The sequence below is a fragment of the Chiloscyllium punctatum genome, chromosome 36, assembly GCF_047496795.1.
Source record: "Chiloscyllium punctatum isolate Juve2018m chromosome 36, sChiPun1.3, whole genome shotgun sequence".
Lineage (NCBI taxonomy): Eukaryota > Metazoa > Chordata > Chondrichthyes > Orectolobiformes > Hemiscylliidae > Chiloscyllium > Chiloscyllium punctatum.
The window spans coordinates 62,508,301-62,527,345 of NC_092774.1; the positions used below are offsets into that span (position 1 = coordinate 62,508,301).

The following is a 19,045-nucleotide window of genomic DNA, read 5'->3' on the forward strand; positions in this document are numbered from 1 at the left end:
TACAGGGAGAGATTGAATAAGTTGCAGGTATTTTCCCTGGAACATCGGAGGCTGAGGAGTGACCTGGTAGATATTTATAAAATTGAGGGGCACAGATAGGGTAAATAGTCAAAATCTTTTCCCCAGGGTGGGGAATCTAAAACTAGAGGTTTAGGATGAGGGGGAAAAGATTTAAAAGGGACCTGAGGGGTGACCTTTTCACGGAGAGAGTGATGTATGTATGGAATGAGCTGCCAGAGGAAGTGGTGGAGGCTGGTACAATTTCAACATTTAAAAGGCATCTGGATTGGAACATGAATAGGAAGAGTTTAGAGGGATATAGACAAGTGCTGGCAAATGGGATGAGATTAATTTGGGATATGCAGTCAGCATGGACGAGTTGGACTGAAGGGTCTGTTTCCCTGCTGTGCATCTCTTTTGTCTCGAAGTCTCTAAAAGATACCACATTGCTTCAACCGAACTCTGAAACCCAACGTTACTGACAGATTCTTTGTGTGTGACCCCGAGAGGCCTGGTCGTAGAGATGTACAGCACTGAAACAGACCCTTCGGTACAACTCGTCCATACTGACCAGACATCCAACATTTAATCTACTCCCATTTGTCAGCATTTAGCTCATGTACCCATCCAGATGCTTTTTAAATGTTGTCATTGTACCAGCCTCCACTACTTCCCCTGGCAGCTCATTCTGTACATGCACCACCCTCTGTGTGAAAACTTGTCCCTTGAGGTCCATGCTAAGTTGCCAGTAGTGTTAGTGTGGGTTACTCTTCGGAGGGTCAGTGAGGACTTGTTGGGCCGAAGGGCCTGTTTCCACGCTGTAGGGAATCTAATCAAAAGGCACCTGGATGGGTGTATGAACAGGAAGAGTTTAGAGGGGTGCTGGCAAATGGGACTAGATTAATTGAGGATATCTGGTCAACATGAAGGAGTTGGACCAAAGTGTCGGTTTCCAGCGCTTGGCCTATATCCCTCTCAACCATTCCTATTCATGTCCCCATCCAGATGCTATTTAAAGGCTGTCATTGTACCAGCCTCCACCACTTCTTCTGGCAGCTCATTCCATCCATGCATCACCCTCTGTATGAAAAGGTTGCCCTTTAGGGCCCATTTAAATCTTTCCCCTCTCACCATAAACCCTCTGGTTCTGGAGTGCCCAACCTCCAGGGAAATGACCTTGTTATTTGCTCTAACCATACTGCTCATGATTTTATAAACCCATATACGGTCACCCCTCAACCTCTGACATTTCAGGGAAAACAGCCCCAGTCTATTCAACCTCTCCCTGTAGCCCAAACTCTCAGCAACATCCTGCTAAATCATTTCTGGTGGAGAAGTCAATGATTTGGGTTAATACCTGAAACACTGACTTCACTGCTGGTGCTGCCTGGCTTGCTGTGTACTCCCAGCCTCCTGCTTGTCTACTTTGGATTCCAGCATCTGCAGTTTGTTTTTGTCTCTAACGAATGGCAGAGCAGACTCAATTGACTGAATGGCCTAACTTCTGCTCCAATGGTCTCACAGGCTTAGGTTTGTGCGGATTGTTTCAGTGGGAACGTGCAGTCCTGGGCTCAACGAGCAGCAGCGCCCAATGGATCAAAGTTCATAGAATCACAGAATCCCTACATTGTGGACACAGGTCCTTCAGCCCAACAAGCTCAAACTGACCCTCTGAAGAGTAACCCACCCAGACCCATTTCCCTCCCCTATTACTCGACATTTCCCCTGACCAATGCACCACACCTACACATCCCTGAACACTGGGACAATTTAGCTTCGCCAATCCACCCTACCTGCACATCTTTGGACTCTGGGAGGAAACCGGAACACCGAGAAAACCCACGCAGGCACAGAAGGAGAATGTGCAAACTCCACACAGATAGTTGCCCCAATAGTGGAATCAAAGCCGGGTCCCTGGCACTGTGAGGCAATGCTCCTCACCACTGAGCCACCGTGGGAGTGGGTGCAGTCCAGCAGAAAACAAAACAAGCCCACCAACTCTCCCACTGTCAGACTGGACAGGAGGTTCAGTCCTGGGGGTGACCCACAGCAGCCTCACCGGCAAAATCCGATTGTTGGGAGTGCTGGTGCCCCCGCTGGTGCCTCTGCAAGTTGCAGGCCTGGGTGAAGGCCTTCCCGCACTCAGGGCAGCTGAAGGGCCTCTCCCCAGTGTGGACTCGCTGGTGCTTCAGTAGGTCAGAGGAATTGCTGAAGGCCTTTCCGCACTCAGGACAAGCGAATGGCCTCTCCCCGGTGTGGACCTGCCCGTGGATCAACACTTGAGAGAAATTGCTGAAGGCCTTCCCACACTCGGGGCAACTGAAGGGCCTGTCCCTGGTATGGACCCACCGGTGGGTCAGCAGGTTGGAGGCATGGGTGAAGGCCTTCCCACACACAGGGCAGCTGAAAGGCTTCTCCCCTGTGTGGACCCGCCGGTGTGTCAGCAGGGCGGAGGAATCGCTGAACCCCTTCCCACATTCTGGGGAAGTGAATGGCCTCTCCCCTGTGTGGACACTCTGGTGCCTCAGCAGGGAAAAGGCCTGGGTGAAGGCCTTCCCACACTGAGGGCAGCTGAAGGGCTTCTCCCCTGTGTGGACCCGCCGGTGGGTCAGCAAGGCGGAGGAACTGCTGAACCCCTTCCCACGCTCTGGGCAGGCGAATGGTCTCTCCCCGGTGTGGACCTGTTGGTGCTTCAGTAGGTCAGAGGAATTGCTGAAAGCCTTCCTGCACTCAGGGCAGCTGAAGGGCCTCTCCCCTGTGTGGACCCGCCGGTGCCTCAGCAGGGTGGAGGAACTGCTGAACCCCTTCCCGCATTCTGGGCAGGTGAATGGCCTCTCCCCTGTGTGGACACTCTGGTGCCTCAGCAGGGAAAAGGCCTGGGTGAAGGCCTTCCCACACTTAGGGCAGCTGAAGGGCTTCTCCCCTGTGTGGACCCGCCGGTGGGTCAGCAAGGCGGAGGAACTGCTGAACCCCTTCCCACACTCTGGGCAGGCGAATGGTCTCTCCCCGGTGTGGACCTGTTGGTGCTTCAGTAGGTCAGAGGAATTGCTGAAAGCCTTCCCACACTCAGGGCAGCTGAAGGGCCTCTCTCCTGTGTGGACCCGCCGGTGCCTCAGCAGGGTGGAGGAACTGCTGAACACCTTCCCACACTCTGGGCAGGAGAATGGCCTGACCCCAGTGTGACTGCGCTGATGAGCTTCCAGGACAGACGAGACATGGAAGGCTTTCCCACAGTCGCCACACTTCCAAGGTTTCTCCACGGGGTGGGATTCCTCGGGTTTCTCCATGGCTGAAGCTTCAGCGGCACACAAACACGTGTACAGTCCCTCCCTGCCGTGAATTCCTCTTTCCAGGCTGGATAACTGTTTTAGGTTCCACACTCAGTACGCTGTAACAGTAGGGTCTTTCATTCAGTCCCACTAATGCTGAAAACGTACTGAAACAGGGACCAAAAAACTTTGCTCCTTCTCACAGAATCTTAGTCAAAACTCCTACAGTCCCAATGGACTGAATGACTGTCAAACATTGACTTGAAATTGAGGACAGCAGACGCTGGAGAGTCAGAGTCAAAAAGTGCGGAAAAGCACACCAGGTCAGGCAGCATCTGAGGAGCAGGAGAGTCGGCGTTTTGGGCAGAAGCCCTTCATCTGTTGATTTTTAAACTTCAGTTTTCAGATCAAATACTCTGTAAAAAGAGATTACAAAAGTCATCATTGTCACTGAGAAGGTCTATAGCCTTAAAACTGGTCTTTAAACATTTAGACTAAATGTAATGCTGAATTATAGAGCACATTTATTGCACTAGAAAATAGACAGACAGCAAGGCTCAGAAAGGGGGGGCATCTTAAAGAATGTAAAAGAGAGGGACACCTGGGCTTACCAAGTGATAACAGGATACTGTAAGACAATTAAGAACGTTTGCCTCAGCATCGGTGAATCTGTATGAACAGGACAGCAAGTGATAACATTCACAGCCGTTCCCTTGTGAAATTAATGACAGTATCGAGTTTCGTTTCAGGGTCAGAATCAAATACTATCAAAAACTTTGTAATTAACGGTCAGTTGCTGTCAATTATAATGGATTCATATGCCCCTTGCAAGCAGGGCAGTCAGAGAAAATAAATCTTTGTGGTGACAAAACCCTGACTTGAGAGTTCAAAAGGACACTAGAGAGAGACACCATTTTAGTGCTGAGGCTGTTGAATCCAGTCGAAAATTAACTCTTAGTGCTTAGCTGGTATGGATTGAATTTAATTGCATTTTGAGAAGCCAATTCTGGTTATGAAATGCAAATTCTGTAAAAGGAAATACTGATAAAGCTTTAATTTACTTGCTATTTTTACGGACTGCCCCACTGTCAATTCTAACTAATTAGATCTTATGTCTTATTTGAATTTGAATCACAAACTTGAAAAGTAGGCATGTTTCATTCGAAGACGAATGAATCAGTTTAAATGCAACCTTACGGTAACATCTCTGCCTCAGGTACAGAATGGTTTAGTGCTTAAAAAGCAGGAGTCTGCTCCTAGCTTAGACATTATTCAAGGTCGAATATTGAAGAGATTCTTGCACAATGTGTCGGGAAGCCATTTTATGATTGAACGTTTGCCCTCCTTACTAAGAAGCCATTTTATAAAAGAACTGTATCTTACATGTGAGCTGTGCGAGGTTATCTTGTGAACTCTCCAATTAGCTGAGACTGGTACCTCTTTATGAGAGGAGTTTATCTCACTCGCAGGCACCTAACTCAGCTGTTTTTCCCACCTGACGAATGGCTTAGGGCCTGTCGGAGTGATTAGTCAAGCTTCACAGACCTGTCAATTCGCTTTTCTTCCTTATGAATTATTGTCTTTCACTATTATCTGTCTCATTAAGAACATGCAATTTCTTTTTCAAAATTTTGTACAAAGGAAGCCACTTTGTATCAATACATTGGAGTAGCCTGCTGGGCATTTGAACAGCTGCTAACCTACTCTCCTAGATTATTAGAACCAAGTTAGTTTACCTTATAGGTATCAATGTTATGTTGGCACAGTGACGCTATTTGTGAATAAAGGGGATAACTAAAATTATACTAAACTGTCCATAACAGGTTTTTATTCCAGACTTCCAAACAGTACGATTTCCGGGACGAACCAAGAGGGAGGCTTTACAGGTCTGAGTCCACAAGGGATTCCCTGGGCGTTCTCAAATCTCCACTTTAACATCAGTCCAGGGTAGAAATTCAGAACAAGCAATTCTTTTTCTGCAGAACAATCTTTTCTTTTGTTATTCCACAAAATTGAAAGCACCATTCCAATCTCTCTCCCCCTATCCATTCTCACTCCACTCTAATTTTCCTGAAGGATGCTAATTCAGGATCTTACAGGGCCAAAAAAGTAAAAACATCTCTTTTGAATAACTCTCCCTGAAAGTTAACATCTTTCACGACATTGGGATACTGCTCAGTGTGAGCAGATCTGATTTTGGGAAGCAAAGAAAAACTGTATAAATTCAGGATAAACCTGTAATACAGCGTCTTTAGAAACAACCAGACACGGGGTCAAGGCATTGACAACCAACACCAGTGAGAAACCCAACATACAGACGTGGCAAACCATCAGTCTTTAATCTTTTAGAATGGGTTGTAGGAATCATTAATATGTAAATCTCAGAACTTCTTACAAATCACCTCAGAGATAATTTAAGGTTTCTAACAAAAGGTGACATCTCAGCTCAGACAATGCATTAATGGTATGAGGTCACACTCAGTCTGTATCCCAATTTTGAATCTGACAAGTTCTGTTTCCAAAGTGAAGTTTACAAAATATTATATGCATGCACTGCCTGCATTGACTGCCAGCAGATTGTGCATTTTTTGAACAAAATCAAATTTTTGGATCAGAAATTGGCTAGCTGAAAGAAGACAGAGGGTGGTGGTTGATGGGAAATATTCATCCTGGAGTTCAATTACTCGTGAGGTACCACAAGGATCTGTTTTGGGTCCACTGCTCTTCATCATTTTATTAATGACCTGGATGAGGGTATAGAAGGTGGGTTTGTAAATTCACGGATGACACTAAAGTCGGTAGAGTTGTGGATACTGACTAAGGATGTTGTCAGTTACAGAGGGACACAGATAAGCTGCAGGGCTGGGCTGAGAGGTGGAAAATGGAGTTTAATGCGGAAAAGTGTGAGGTTATTCACTTTGGAAAGAACAACAGGAATGTGGAGTGCTGGGCTAATGGTAAGATTCTTGGGAGTGTAGATGAGCAGAGAGATCTTGGTGTCCAAGTACATAGATCCTTGAAAGTTACCCAGGTTGATAGGGCTGTTAAGAAGGCATACGGTGTGTTAGCTTTTGTTGGTAGAGGGATTGAGTTTCAGAACCATGAGATCATGCTGCAGCTGTACAAAACTCTGGTGCGGCCAGATTTGGAGTATTGCGTACAGTTCTGGTCACCGCATTATAGAAAGGATGTGGAAGCTTTGGGAAAGGTTCAGAGGAGATTTACTAGGATGTTACCTGGTATGGAGGGAAGGTCTTAGGAGGAAAGGCTGAGGGGCTTGTGGCTGTTTTCGTTAGGGAGAAGAAGGTTGAAAGATGACTTAACTGAGACATAAGATAATCAGAGAGTTAGATAGGTTGGACAGTGAATGCCTTTCTCCTTGGATGGCAATGGCTAGCACGAGGGGATATAACTTTAAATTGAGGGGTGATAGATATAGGACAGATGGTCAGAGGTAGTTTCTTTACTCAGAGTAGTAGGGCTGTGGAACGTACTGCCTGCAATAGTAGTAGACTCGCCAACTTTAAGGGCATTTAAATGGTCATTGGATAGGCATATGGACGAGAATGGAATAGTGTCGGTTAGATGAGCTTCAGATTGGTTCCACAGGTCGGTGCAACATTGAGGGCCGAAGGGTCTGCACTACGCTGTAATGTTCTATGTATCTATAAATATAATTCTGCAAATACAAATTCACCCGATACACTTATATGCATGTGTGCGTGCATGAGAGAAAGCAAATGTCTATGTCTGTACTGTTTATCTTTGTCTGTTTGATAACAAATGCTTTATTTCTGTAAGTGTTGTTATAAATCAGAGTTGGGTACTAATAGTTAGATGTGAGGGAGAGAGAATTCCTCAAGTTGGGTACCATCAGAATCCTGGGAGACCCTTATTTCTGGCTTACTTCCCAATGAACAAACATTAAACACACTCACCTATTTATTTCTAATTTTGTTTCATTTTTCTTGTTTATTCCCCACTACGATGAGTCTCTCTGTCTGGGTGGTTGACAGGCTGGGGCAATGTGGGTTGGGCCTTGAGTGACTGAATGTTTTATTGTTCTGGAAGGTGGAAAAGAGGGTCAAAGCTTCAGCAAAAACCCAGCAGAGCTGAGGACATACGACACCTTACTCTGTGGGAACAGGGAGATCAACAGAGGACAGAGAAATCAGGACCTGAAATCCGAGCTGACACCAGACTAGCCTGTGATCAGTGCTTTGATTAACAATGCCAACCATCTACCTTTACCGAGCTGCCCATTAAACCTCTCTGTAAGGAGTCTCAGATCATAATTATTCTCTTCAATGTGTGCAGCCAATTCATTCACTTTTGTTACAATGCAGCACACATTGAGCTTTTACTTTTATTTTTTGTGATCTTTTGAATCCAGCTTTTATTGCTGGTACGTTTATCCTCCTTGTCCCTTTTTATCGTTCTCTAACATTCATTTTCCACATCACCACACTGCTCACCGGCCTTGATTTGGATTGGCCATGCTAAATTGCCCATTGTGTCCAGGGATGTGCAGGTTAGGTGGGTTAGCCAAGGGAAATGCACAGTTATAGTTTCACAGTAATAGAAGCAGGAGTAGGCCATTTGGCTCATCCAGCCTGCTCTGCCATTCATTAAGGTCATCATCTCAGCTCCTCCTATCTGCATTGCCCCAACTACCCTTTAATTCCCTTTAATGCAATAACCCAGCCAACTGTATCCTGAATATACTTAATAAAGCTACTGCTACTGCTTCCTTGGCAGAGATTCACCACATTCTAGGGAAAACAGTTCTTCCTCATCTCTGTCCTAAATCTACTCTCCCTAATCTTGAGGCCATGTTCCCTCGTCCTAGTCAAATTCACCAGCAGAAATGACAGGACAGGATAGGTGGGGTGGGGGTGGGTCTGGGTGGCATGGTCTTCAGAGGGATCAGCGTTGCCTTTATGGGCTGAATGGCCTGATTCCACACTGTGGGGCTTCAATGGTTTACCAAGGTTGTGTGCGCTCTGGATGACAGCTCCCAGAACCTCCCCCTTTCTGCAAATCGAAAGACAAGTCCCACCCTGTCCTCTCGTATGTGTGTTCTGTAACTGCTTAATCATTTCTAGTGAATACAGCCCACACCTCCCACTGCTGCCAGCAACCTTTACAATGCTGATGAAACAATGCAATACCTGCAGTACTGAAAATCGTAAGGCTTCTAACGATACCAGTTACTGATTCACCGCTCCTTCTGATAGACAGCATTGGAAATACAATGTTGAAAGCTGAATGAAATGAGCAGTTTCAAACAAAAACCCACCTATCCCTTCACTAGGTTCTCCACTCAGCACACTGTCCTTACTGCCAGTAAACCTAAAAGCACTTCATCCCCACAGTGCAATGAATTCCCGCTTTCCACCAGAATTCCAGATGTGCTCCCTCATTCAGTTGCTGTCTCACAAATGAAATATTTCATTGTAACTTCAGCTCCCAGTCAGGGCAAAACATCTTTGAAAACTACTCTGGAATCTAGTCTTCACAACCACACTTCTACTTTCATTGAAGACGATTAGAGTCATACAGCACAGAAACAGACCCTTCGGCCAAATCAATGGTGCCAACCAGATATCCTAAATTAATCCAGTCCCATTTGCCAGCATTTGGCCCATATCCCTCAAAACCCTTCCTATTTATGAACCCATCCAGATGCCTTTTAATATGTTGTAATTGTACCAGCCTCCATCACTTCCTTTGGCAGCTCATTCCACAGAGACATCACCATCTTTGTGAGGAAGTTTCTCCTCAGGTTATTTTTAAATCTTCCCCCTCTCATCTCAAACCTATGCCCTATACTTTTGGACTCACATATCCTTGGGAAAAGATCTTGGCTATGCAGCCTATCCATGCCCCTTATGAACTTCTATAACCTCACCCCTCAGCCTCCAACACTCCAGGGAAAATAGACCCAGTCTATTCAGCCTTTCCCTGGAGCTCAAACCTTCCAACTCTGGCAACAGCCTTGTAAATTCTTTCTGAACTCTTTCAAGTATCAAAACATCTTTCCTGCAGCAGGGAGATCAGAATTATGTGTGGTATTCCAAAACATGGTCTAACTCAATGTACTGACCAATGGAGGAAAGCATACCAAACAGCTCCTTCATTATCTGATACGGTATTGGGGGCAAAGTACTAGATTGGATAGAGAATTGGTTGGCTAATAGGAAACAAAGGGTAGTGATTAACGGCTCAATTTCGGAATGGCAGGCAGTGACCAGTGGGGTACCGCAGGGATCCGTGCTGGGACCGCAGCTTTTTACAATATATGTAAATGATATAGAAGATGGCATCAGCAATAACATTAGCAAATTTGCTGATGATACAAAGCTGGGTGGTAGGGTGAAATGTGATGAGGATGTTAGGAGATTACAGGGTGACCTGGACAAGTTGGGTGAGTGGGCAGATGCATGGCAGATGCAGTTTAATGTGGATAAATGTATGGTTATCCACTTTGGTGGCAAGAACAGGAAGGCAGATTACTACCTCAATGGTATCAAATTAGGTAAAGGGGCTGTTCAGAGAGATCTGGGTGTTCTTGTCCACCAGTCAATGAAGGCAAGCATGCAGGTACAGCAGGTCATGAAGAAGGCTAATAGCATGCTGGCCTTCATAACAAGAGGAATTGAGTATAGAAGCAAAGAGGTGCTTCTGCAGCTGTACAGGCCCTGGTGAGACCACACCTGGGGTACTGTGTACAGTTCTGGTCTCCAAATTTGAGGAAAGACATTCTGGCTATTGAGGGAGTGCAGCGTAGGTTCACGAGGTCAATTCCTGGAATGGCAGGATTGCCTTACACGGAAAGACTGAAGCGACTGGGCTTGTATACCCTTGAGTTTAGAAGACTGAGTGGGGATCTGATTGAAACATATCGGATTATGAAAGGATTGGACACTCTGGCAGGAGGAAACATATTTCCGCTGATGGGGGAGTGCCGAACCAGAGGACACAACTTAAAAATACGGGGTAGACCATTTAGGACAGAGATGAGGAGAAACTACTTCACCCAGAGAGTGGTGGCTGTGTGGAATGCTCTGCCCCAGAGGGCAGTGGAGGCCCAGTCTCTGGATTCATTTAAGAAAGAATTGGATAGAGCTCTTAAAGATAGTGGAGTCAAGGGTTATGGAGATAAGGCTGGAACAGGATACTGATTGGGAATGATCAGCCATGATCATATTGAATGGCGGTGCAGGCTCGAAGGGCTGAATGGCCTACTCCTGCATCTATTGTCTATTGTCTATTGATCCACTTGCGACTCCACTTTCAAGGAACTATGAACCTGCTCTCCAAGGTCTTTTTGTTCTGCTTCACTCCCCAGGACCTTAGAATTGGGTGTATAAGTCCTGCCCTGATTTGCCTTACCAAAGCGATAAATCTCATACTCATCTAAATTAAACTCCATCTGCCACTCCTTGGCCCATCAGCCTACCTAATCAATTCTAATTTATATCAAACTTTCTTTCCTCTCTCATTCCCAGAAAGCTGAAAATCTCCATCCCTCAGACTCTCACTTTGCTGAAACTAATTCCTCTGTACCTCATCCTGAAGGGTCTGGTCCATGCTGATTAACAGGCCCACACTCAGGGCGGGTGGGGGGAATCTAATTGAAACAGACAGAATACTGAACAGCCAGGACAGAGTAGACATTGACAAGATGTCTCCATTGGTAGGAGAGACTAGAACTTGAGGGCACAGCCTTCGAGTAAGGGGAAGACTTTTCAGAATGGAGATAAGAAGAAATGTCTTCAGCCAGAGAGTGCTGAATCTATAAAATTCATTGCCACAGGAGGTCAGGTCACCGAGTATATTTAAGACTGAGAGAGATATCTTCTTGAGTATCAAGGGAATTGAAGGTAATGGGGAGAAAGCAGGGGAATGAGTTTGAGAAATTTATCAGCCATGATTGAATGGCGGAGCAGACTCGATGCGTTGAATGGTGTAATTTCTGTTCTCATGTCTTATGGTCTCACACAGTGTGACAGAATTGGGAGCAGGGGAAGACCATTTGGTTTTTCGAGCCTGCACCAGCACTGAACAGATCATAACTGGATATGAATATACTTACATCTGGGTGGATAGGTTGAGATGTTTTTCACTGGAGTGTAGGAGGTTGAGAGGTGACTTTATAGAGGATTATAAGATTATGAGGGGTATAGATGAGGTGACCAGCAGGTGTCCTTTCCCTACGGTGGGGGTTTCAAGATGAGGGAGCAAATTTTGAAGGTGAGAGGAGAAAGATTTTAATAAGATATGAGGAGAACCTTTTTTTTAAGAAAGTGGTTTGTGTGTGGAATCAATGTCCAGAGGAAGTAGTGGATGCAGGTACAGTAACAATGTTTAAAAGACATTTTGATAAGTACATGAATAGGAAAGGTTCGGAGGGATATGGGCCAATCACTGGCAAATGGACCAGTTTAATTTGAGAACATAGCATGGACTAGTTGGACTGAAGGGTCTGTTTCTGTGCTGTACGATCCTGTAGCTGTTCTCTACTGGGGTCTGAAAACCATTTTCTTGGAGATCCAAGATGGCGGTGGTCTGAGTGGTCTGCTGTGTTGGACTCTGTGCCATATCCTATGGCAATGTGGACCTTTACCCCACCTCGTTAACCATCCTTAGGAGAAAAAAAAACTAATATAAACTTAGTGAACATCTGGAGCTGCTAAAATTGTGGTTTGACAGCTTTAAGACCAGGATGAAAGCAAATGAAGGAAAAGGGCCAAAAGGAGTGCAGCAGGCAGGGCACTCCCCTACTGCATTGGGGGTGCCTGGAGCCATTGCTCAAACTCCCAGGGCAGCCCCTTTGGATTTAATGGGGCAGCAGCAGTTACTCTCGGAGTTTGGCAAACTCGGAGAAAAGATTGAAGCAGCGGTGGAACCACTATCTGCCACGCTGGAAAAGCACGAGCAGTAAATTCAAATGTTGGCCCGAAGAGAATAGGCAGCAGAGGAGAGGACCGTGGCGGAGGTCTCAGGCGGAAGGACCTGAACGCTGGAAAACCAGGTTCGGGTCCTTCAGGAGCAAGTGGACGACCTGGAAAACAAAAGTAGGAGAAAAAGCTTACAGCTTGTGGGTCTTCCGGAACATGAGGAAGGCGAAGACCTCATTGGAATCCTGGAGAAGTGGTTCCTGACGTTCTTGGGGCTGGAGTTGGAGTCGGGCCTGTTGAGTTTGGAGCGGGCTTACCGGATTGCAATGTGCAGGTCAGGAGCGGACCCACGCCCCAGCACGGTCCTTGTGCGACTCCTGCATTATAAAGAAAAACAGTTAGTGACTGAAACAGCAAGAAGACTGGGAAGAGATCCACAGGCTTTGTGCATTAAAGGCTCAAGAATAATATCTTTTCAGGACTTCTCTGGAACCAGAATTAAGAAGAGAAAGGGCTTTTGATGAAGTTCAGAGATAATTAAGGGATCTGAATATTCAATGTTCCTTGAGGTCCCTGGCCGTGTTGGAGTTTGCTCATGGGGGGACGGTATATCATTTTGATTCAGCAGAAAAGGCGAAGGACTTTGTGAATTCACTGAATTCAAGGACTCAGGTCGGGATGGGGCCATCGATACGGACAATGGTACAGTTCTTTCTGCCCCTTCTTTTCTTTTCTCTCTCTCCATTTTTTTTTGTGGTTATCGGCTTCTCCATACTGCCTTGATGTAAAACCGGAATTATTTAGGATATCGGTCAGTTGTGCATTATGTGAGGACTTTTGTTTGAACTGCTGTCCTTTTGGTTTTGGTTTGGGGGTGGCTATACCTGTGGTTAAGATGTATGGAGAAGGGGTGTGAGTGTGGGGGGGGGAAGAGGGGGGAGTGGGCATCCATTTTTAACTCTCAGAATGTAAATAATGTGTTTTTTTTCATCTGTGAATTGCTTGCGGTTAGGGCACGGCCTCAGTTGGAAGGATCCAGGATGTTAGCTGTGGGCAAGGTGGGGTGGGGTGGTGGGGGAGTTATGACAGGGTATTCTTCTCCTTTAGCTCTAAGAGTAGAGGAGTGGCTACACTGATAAGAAGGAACCTCCCTTTCAAGGTAGTTGAGAAAATTAAGGACGAACTTGGACAGTTCATCATTCTTAAAGCTCAACTACATGGAGAAGAGTATGGCGTCCTGAATGTGTATCTCCTCCCCACCCCTCCCAACGTGTACCCTCTTACATTTCTAACTGATGGAGTTGCTAAATTAATGAGTCTTGGGGTGCACAGCACGATCATAGGAGGGGATTTTAATCGCCTCATAGATCTTGAGGTAGACAGGGTGACAAGGGGCCTGGCATGTATGACTGCACGATCTAAGCAGTAGGTGGACATGATTAGTTTGATTAGTTTCCCTACAGTGTGGAAACGGGCCCTTCGGCCCAACAAGTCCACACTGACCCTCTGAAGAGTAATCCACCCAGACCCATTTCCCTCTGACTCATGCACCTAACACATGGGCAATTTAGCATGGCCAATTCACCTTACCTGTACATCATTGGACTGTGTGAGGAAACCAGAGCACCCGGAGGAAACTCACACAGACACGGGGAAAATGTGCAAACTCCACACACAGTCATCCAAGGCCGGAATCAGACCTTGGTCCCTGGTGCTGTGAGGCAGCAGAGCTAACCACTGAGCCACCGTGCTGCCCCAGTGTGAGGAGTTGGGGTTAGTGGATGTGTGGAGGCATCTCCACCTGAATGGAAGAGACTTTACTTTCTGTTCCAACCAACACAAGTGCCACACGCGAGTTGACATGTTTTTATGCCATCAGATATTTTGGATAGAACACTGGCTTGTAAAATTGGGCAGATAGCGGTCTCAGACCACGTGCCAGTGTATTTAGATGGTAAAATCAAGGGTGGTGGAATGGATGCACGGCACTGGTGCACGGACCCATTCCTGTTAAGGAATGGCAAATTCGTTGAGTACAGCAGAAGAAAGTTCAGGGTCTTCTGGGATATCAACTCTGGTAAGGACAGTAATCCGGCAATACTGTGGGAGGCCACTGAGGCATATTTATGAGGCCTAGTTATTTCATATTAAACAACTAGAAGGAAGCAGAGGGAGGAGCAACAATAGATGCTGAGGAAGTATATTATATTAGGACTTCACTGGTCACACTGCAGCTCTCAGGGTTGCTCTCGACTCATTGCACACACAGGTGGCAAAAAAGGGTCTCCTTTGCCAAACAAAGATTGTTTGAATTTGGAGAATCTGCCCCTCCCCAGTATAAAGGCGGAACAGGTTTCCCTGTTGAATGGGCCTATGACGATACAGGAGTCATTTTCTCGATTGATTCAAACAATTAATTTATTTGGCTGTTTTTCGGGCTACAGGATCAACTTTACAAAATCGGGAGCCATGCCGGTGGGGGGATTAGTGGAGGTGCCTGATCTGAAGGATGGAATGCAGTTCCTGTTTAGACGGTTGTCAAAAGGATTTTTGTATTTGAGAATTTTTATTACTCCTGCCTTCTACCAGCTGTATAAAGCTAACTATGTACAATTACTGCAGAGGATAAAGCAGGATTTGCAGCAGTGGAAGGGATTACCGTTATCATGGTTAGGCCGAATAGCCCTGAATAAAATGAATGTTCTTCCTCGCCTGTTGTACCCCTTGAGAACGCTCCCGTTGTTGCTACCCAGATGAGTATTACGGAGTCTCAATGGTTGGCTCGGTTCTTTTATTTGGTGTCGCAGGCACACCCGAATTAAGTTTACCAAATTGCAGCTCTCGCAGGCTGAGGGAGTGGGGTGAACCTTCTGGACTTGAAGAGACATCAAATGTGCACTTTGTTCCCATATCTGGGTGGCGGGGCATTGGGGTTATTCAGGGTCAATTTGGCTTGATGTTGAGGCCTCGCAGTTGCGTTGTTCCCTAATTATTTATGGATAAGATGAAATCCATGACCGAGCAGTGTAAGAGTCCAATCATTTTAAATACGGTGAAAACCTGAAGGATAATGAGGCAAGATGAGGGCAATTGGCTTAAGATCTCACTGTTTACCCCATTGGTGGGATCCCAAGGATTTAAACCTGGGGCAATGGACTCCGGCTTTAGGTCATGGGAGAATAAGGGAATCTCCTATCTGGGAGATTTATTCAAGGGGGAGGTCTTGATGTCATTTAGCCAGCTAAGTCAGAAATATGGATTGTGCCTATTCCGGTACTTTCAGATAAGGGTTATATACAGAAAAAGACGATGGTCCAGCTCAGCTTTACAGGTCAGACGTGGAGAAAAGAGTACTCGAGTGTGCTGGTGTTCTTTCAGTCAGTACTTTGTATTATTTACAAAAGGGACGTGCCTTCGGGGACGTAAAGGGAACCTGTAGGACGTGGAATCAGGAACTCAGAGATGATACTTTATTGGAAGTATGGAAAAGAAATATAGGAAAATGTAAGGAATATTTCAATACGTAACAAAACACAGGCCATGAAATTGAAGATTTTACACAGGGCTCATATGGCGCCAGAGAGGCTAGCTAAGTTCAAGAGAGGCATATCACCAGGTTGTCCCAAATGTAAAATTATTATACGCACTCTCACACACTGCTATTGGTCATGTTTTAAGATCCAGACTTACTGGAGTGCTATAGTAAGGGACCCGAAGGACATTCTCGGGATTGAAGTTAAAGTGGATCTGGCATTTCTTCTTCTGGGGTTAGCAAATTTGCCCTCTCCTGGGGAAACATGTGAAGAGACTGTGTAACATTCTTACCCACAATGCAAGGAAGAACATTTTAATGAAATAGACATGGGAAAAAACCCCAAGTCTTACGGGGTGGCGTCAGCTAGTGATGGAGCATCTCCCCCAAGACTACCACATGAATATGGTGCACCACAGAACAGGGCAGTTTTACAAGACGTGGCAATCCTTTCTGAATGATATGGGTGCAGACTTATCAGCAATATTGATTAGGGCCGTGGTATGCCATGAGAATCAGTTTGGGCACCAGTGGGGCCCTTGGAAGGGAGGCTGGGGGAAAAGAATATGGGTACAATAACTGGAGCTTCCAGGGACGAGACCCTCAGTGGAGGTGTAGTAAGTGAAATAGAATAAAATAATGTGATGTAATTTAATTTGAATTCAGTTTAATTTAATATTTTTAAAATTTGATTGTAGTTTAGTTTAAGCTAAGTAGGTACAGTTGTTCTGGTAGAATAGTAGTTAGTTCATTATTAATAGTATCATGATATGACATTGTTGTACTGCCTCTCTCTTTCTGTATTTTGGTATTGTTCTTTTTTGTCTATAGATGTTTTATAAAAGATTTGAAAAAGTTTCTAATAAAATATTTTTTAAAAATTTCCTTGCCTTCCCCCATAACTACTTTTAACATTCAAAAGTCAGATAAGCTCAGCTTTGAATATATTCAATGACCCCCTAACTGCAGGAAGACATCCCCACTTCTGAACTCAGTTCCTCTTGTTAATACACCACTTGCCTTGCTCATTGCTTGCTGCACCTGTCTGACAACTGGCATTGACTGGGATAGAAAGCCTGAGTAGAAGGTAGCTGAAGCACCTTTATACGTCCACACATCATTCCTGATGAATGGTTTTTGCCCAAAACATTGACTGCCCTGCACCACGGATGCTGCCTGATCTGTTGTGCTTTTCCAGCGCCATATATTTCGACTCTGATCTCTAGCGTCTGCAGTTCTCACTTGTTCCACATCCCAATATATCACCATTTAAACAATGCATCTCCTTTCTGTTTTTATTTCACAGGAAAGACTATAACTTCATACTGTGTAACTGCATTTGCCATGTGTTTGCCAATTAAGACACAGACCTGAACCAACTTTGCTGCAAGTCAAGAACTGAACTCCAGAATGAAAAAATAAAATGGAAAAGGGGGGTGAGAAAAGAGTGTGTTGTACTCACAGATGTTGGACAGAGGAAAGTTGCAGTCTGAGGTGAAGCTCAATCTTCATTCAGAGAGAGAAGAACAGCAACTACAGCTTCACAAACTCATGGTCCAATGTCCGCATTCAGAGAATAGGGGCGTTCCCAATGGCAGAAAGACCACACTCCTTCCGGTCTTCCAGCGCTTTCTATTGGTCCATCAAAAGAATGTCGCGTACTGTTTCCGCTGTCAGGAAGGAGCATGCGCACTATTTTGCTGACACCGGCGTACATGCGCAGTGCTTGCTAACACCGAGAAGCATGCGTAGTCTGTCCTGTGGAGGTGTTGGTGTAAATGACATATTTTCAGTCTAAATGCTAATAGGAGAGAAAAAAAGACTGGTGCCACAAAATTGTTTTCCCGAGACTCAACATTTTATTGTCTTTGAATTTTGTCTGGCTGCTCAATTTTGTCTGTCTTTTCCCCAGGTTAGAGGAAGTACAAAACAAGAGGGGCATCGGCTTAGGGTGAGAGGGGAAAGGTTTAAAAGGGACAAAAGGGATAAATATTCACGCAGAGCGTCGTACATGTATGGAATGAGCTGACAGAGGCCGTGTGTCAAGGCTGGTACATTTACAACATGTAAAAGCCTTCTGGATGGGTTCTGGAAAGGCCTCTATATGAATAGGAAGGGTTGAGAGAGATATGAGCCAAATACTGGCAAACAGATCACCAGATGAATTTAGGATATATGGTCGGCGTGGACCAAAAGGTTTATTTCTGTGCTCTGCAATTCTATGACTCTATTTCTACATATTCTGAACCAATTTCACAAGACTAGGAATAGGTCATTCCTCCCTCACAGCCTGTTCTCAACTGTGGCTTAACTGCAAGTTTCAGAAAGATGTCTGCAGTTTTTTTAAAGCAATTGAATATGCTGTCAGACTTTATTGATGTTTCTAAATACATCATTTTAGCTATTCTCAATGTTTTACAGATCAGCCATTTCGCTGGCTCAGTGGTTAGCGCTCCTGCCTCATACTGCAAGGGCCCGGATTCGATCCCACCGTCTGGCGACTGTTGGTGTGGGATTTGCACATTCCTTTGCCCTCCTTTCAGTGCTCCAGTTTCCGGCGATGGTCGCAAAGATGGGCAGATTAGGGTGGATAGTGCGTGCTAAATTGCCCCACAGTGTGCAGAGATGTGTATGGGGTGGGTCTGGGTGGGATGCTTTTCGGAGAGTCAGTGCGGACTCGATGAGCCAAATCTCCTGCTCCCACACTGTAGGGATTCTATGATTACAAGAGTTGTCAAACCAGCAATCTAAATTGGTGAAGTATAAGACCAGGAGCCAATCTTTAAGCAGTTTTCCATTCATTCACAGAGGGAAATTTTAGAATTGTATCACTCTGAGCTCTACTCCCACCTCACTGTCAATAAATGTCTTTTTATCTGTCCTCAAACAATCATACAATCAATCTGTCCCTCCTTAACCTTGATTTTTTTAAAGTTAGCAGATTTCTTCCTTTAGATAAACCTTATCAATCAAAACACAAAACAATGTTTCAAACCTAATTAAAGATTTTTTAAGTTCTATATGAATCTTCTGGGATCCCCAGTAATCACCCCATATGAGCTGTTATCTTCATCAAATAATCTGACAATTATTGACTGCTATCAACCTCTTCCGTCCCAGGAAATTTCCTTTCTCTGCAAAGTTTGGTTCATGTTGGCAAGTTCAATTCTCCTCCATTTCCCAGGAACACACTTTATAACGTTTTACATTCTCAGTATCTGTTTAACGTTCAGTGGGAAAACTGTTTTCAGTCTCACAGTAAAACAGTATTCCTCCAAAATGTTTTTGAGGATTGCACTCCTCCCACAAGAGCTGGCGGTTCCACAGTTAAAATGCTATTA

General features: G+C 45.2%; 1 protein-coding gene and 1 long non-coding RNA gene across 3 annotated transcripts in view; one reads left to right on the top strand and one right to left on the bottom strand.

Moving 5' to 3' along the window:
* Positions 1-17,559, top strand: part of LOC140460584 (uncharacterized) — a 30,220-nt gene extending 12,661 nt beyond the window's left edge. Inside the window, exon 2 of the long non-coding RNA XR_011954206.1 lies at positions 17,011-17,559. This is a non-coding gene — a long non-coding RNA (uncharacterized lncRNA). The remainder of the gene's footprint in view (positions 1-17,010) is intronic.
* Positions 1,676-17,319, bottom strand: LOC140460573 (uncharacterized). Of its 2 annotated transcripts, XM_072555172.1 has the most exons (4): positions 17,167-17,319; positions 12,368-12,549; positions 3,141-3,685; positions 1,676-3,056 (listed from the first exon to the last, which is right to left on the bottom strand). In XM_072555172.1, the coding sequence occupies exons 3-4, from the start codon at positions 3,285-3,287 to the stop codon at positions 2,028-2,030; spliced, it is 1,176 nt and encodes a 391-aa protein (XP_072411273.1). In that variant the 5' UTR covers positions 3,288-3,685; positions 12,368-12,549; positions 17,167-17,319; the 3' UTR covers positions 1,676-2,027. The 2 variants fall into 2 exon arrangements, with proteins under 2 accessions (XP_072411273.1, XP_072411272.1); XM_072555171.1 differs by having other exon boundaries at positions 1,676-3,685.
* Positions 17,560-19,045: the final 1,486 nt, after the last annotated feature.

Coding starts and splice junctions, on each gene's coding strand:
- LOC140460573 (XM_072555171.1), bottom strand. CDS start 3,287: ATGGAGAAACCCGAGGAATCCCACCCCGTGGAGAAACCTTGGAAGTGT.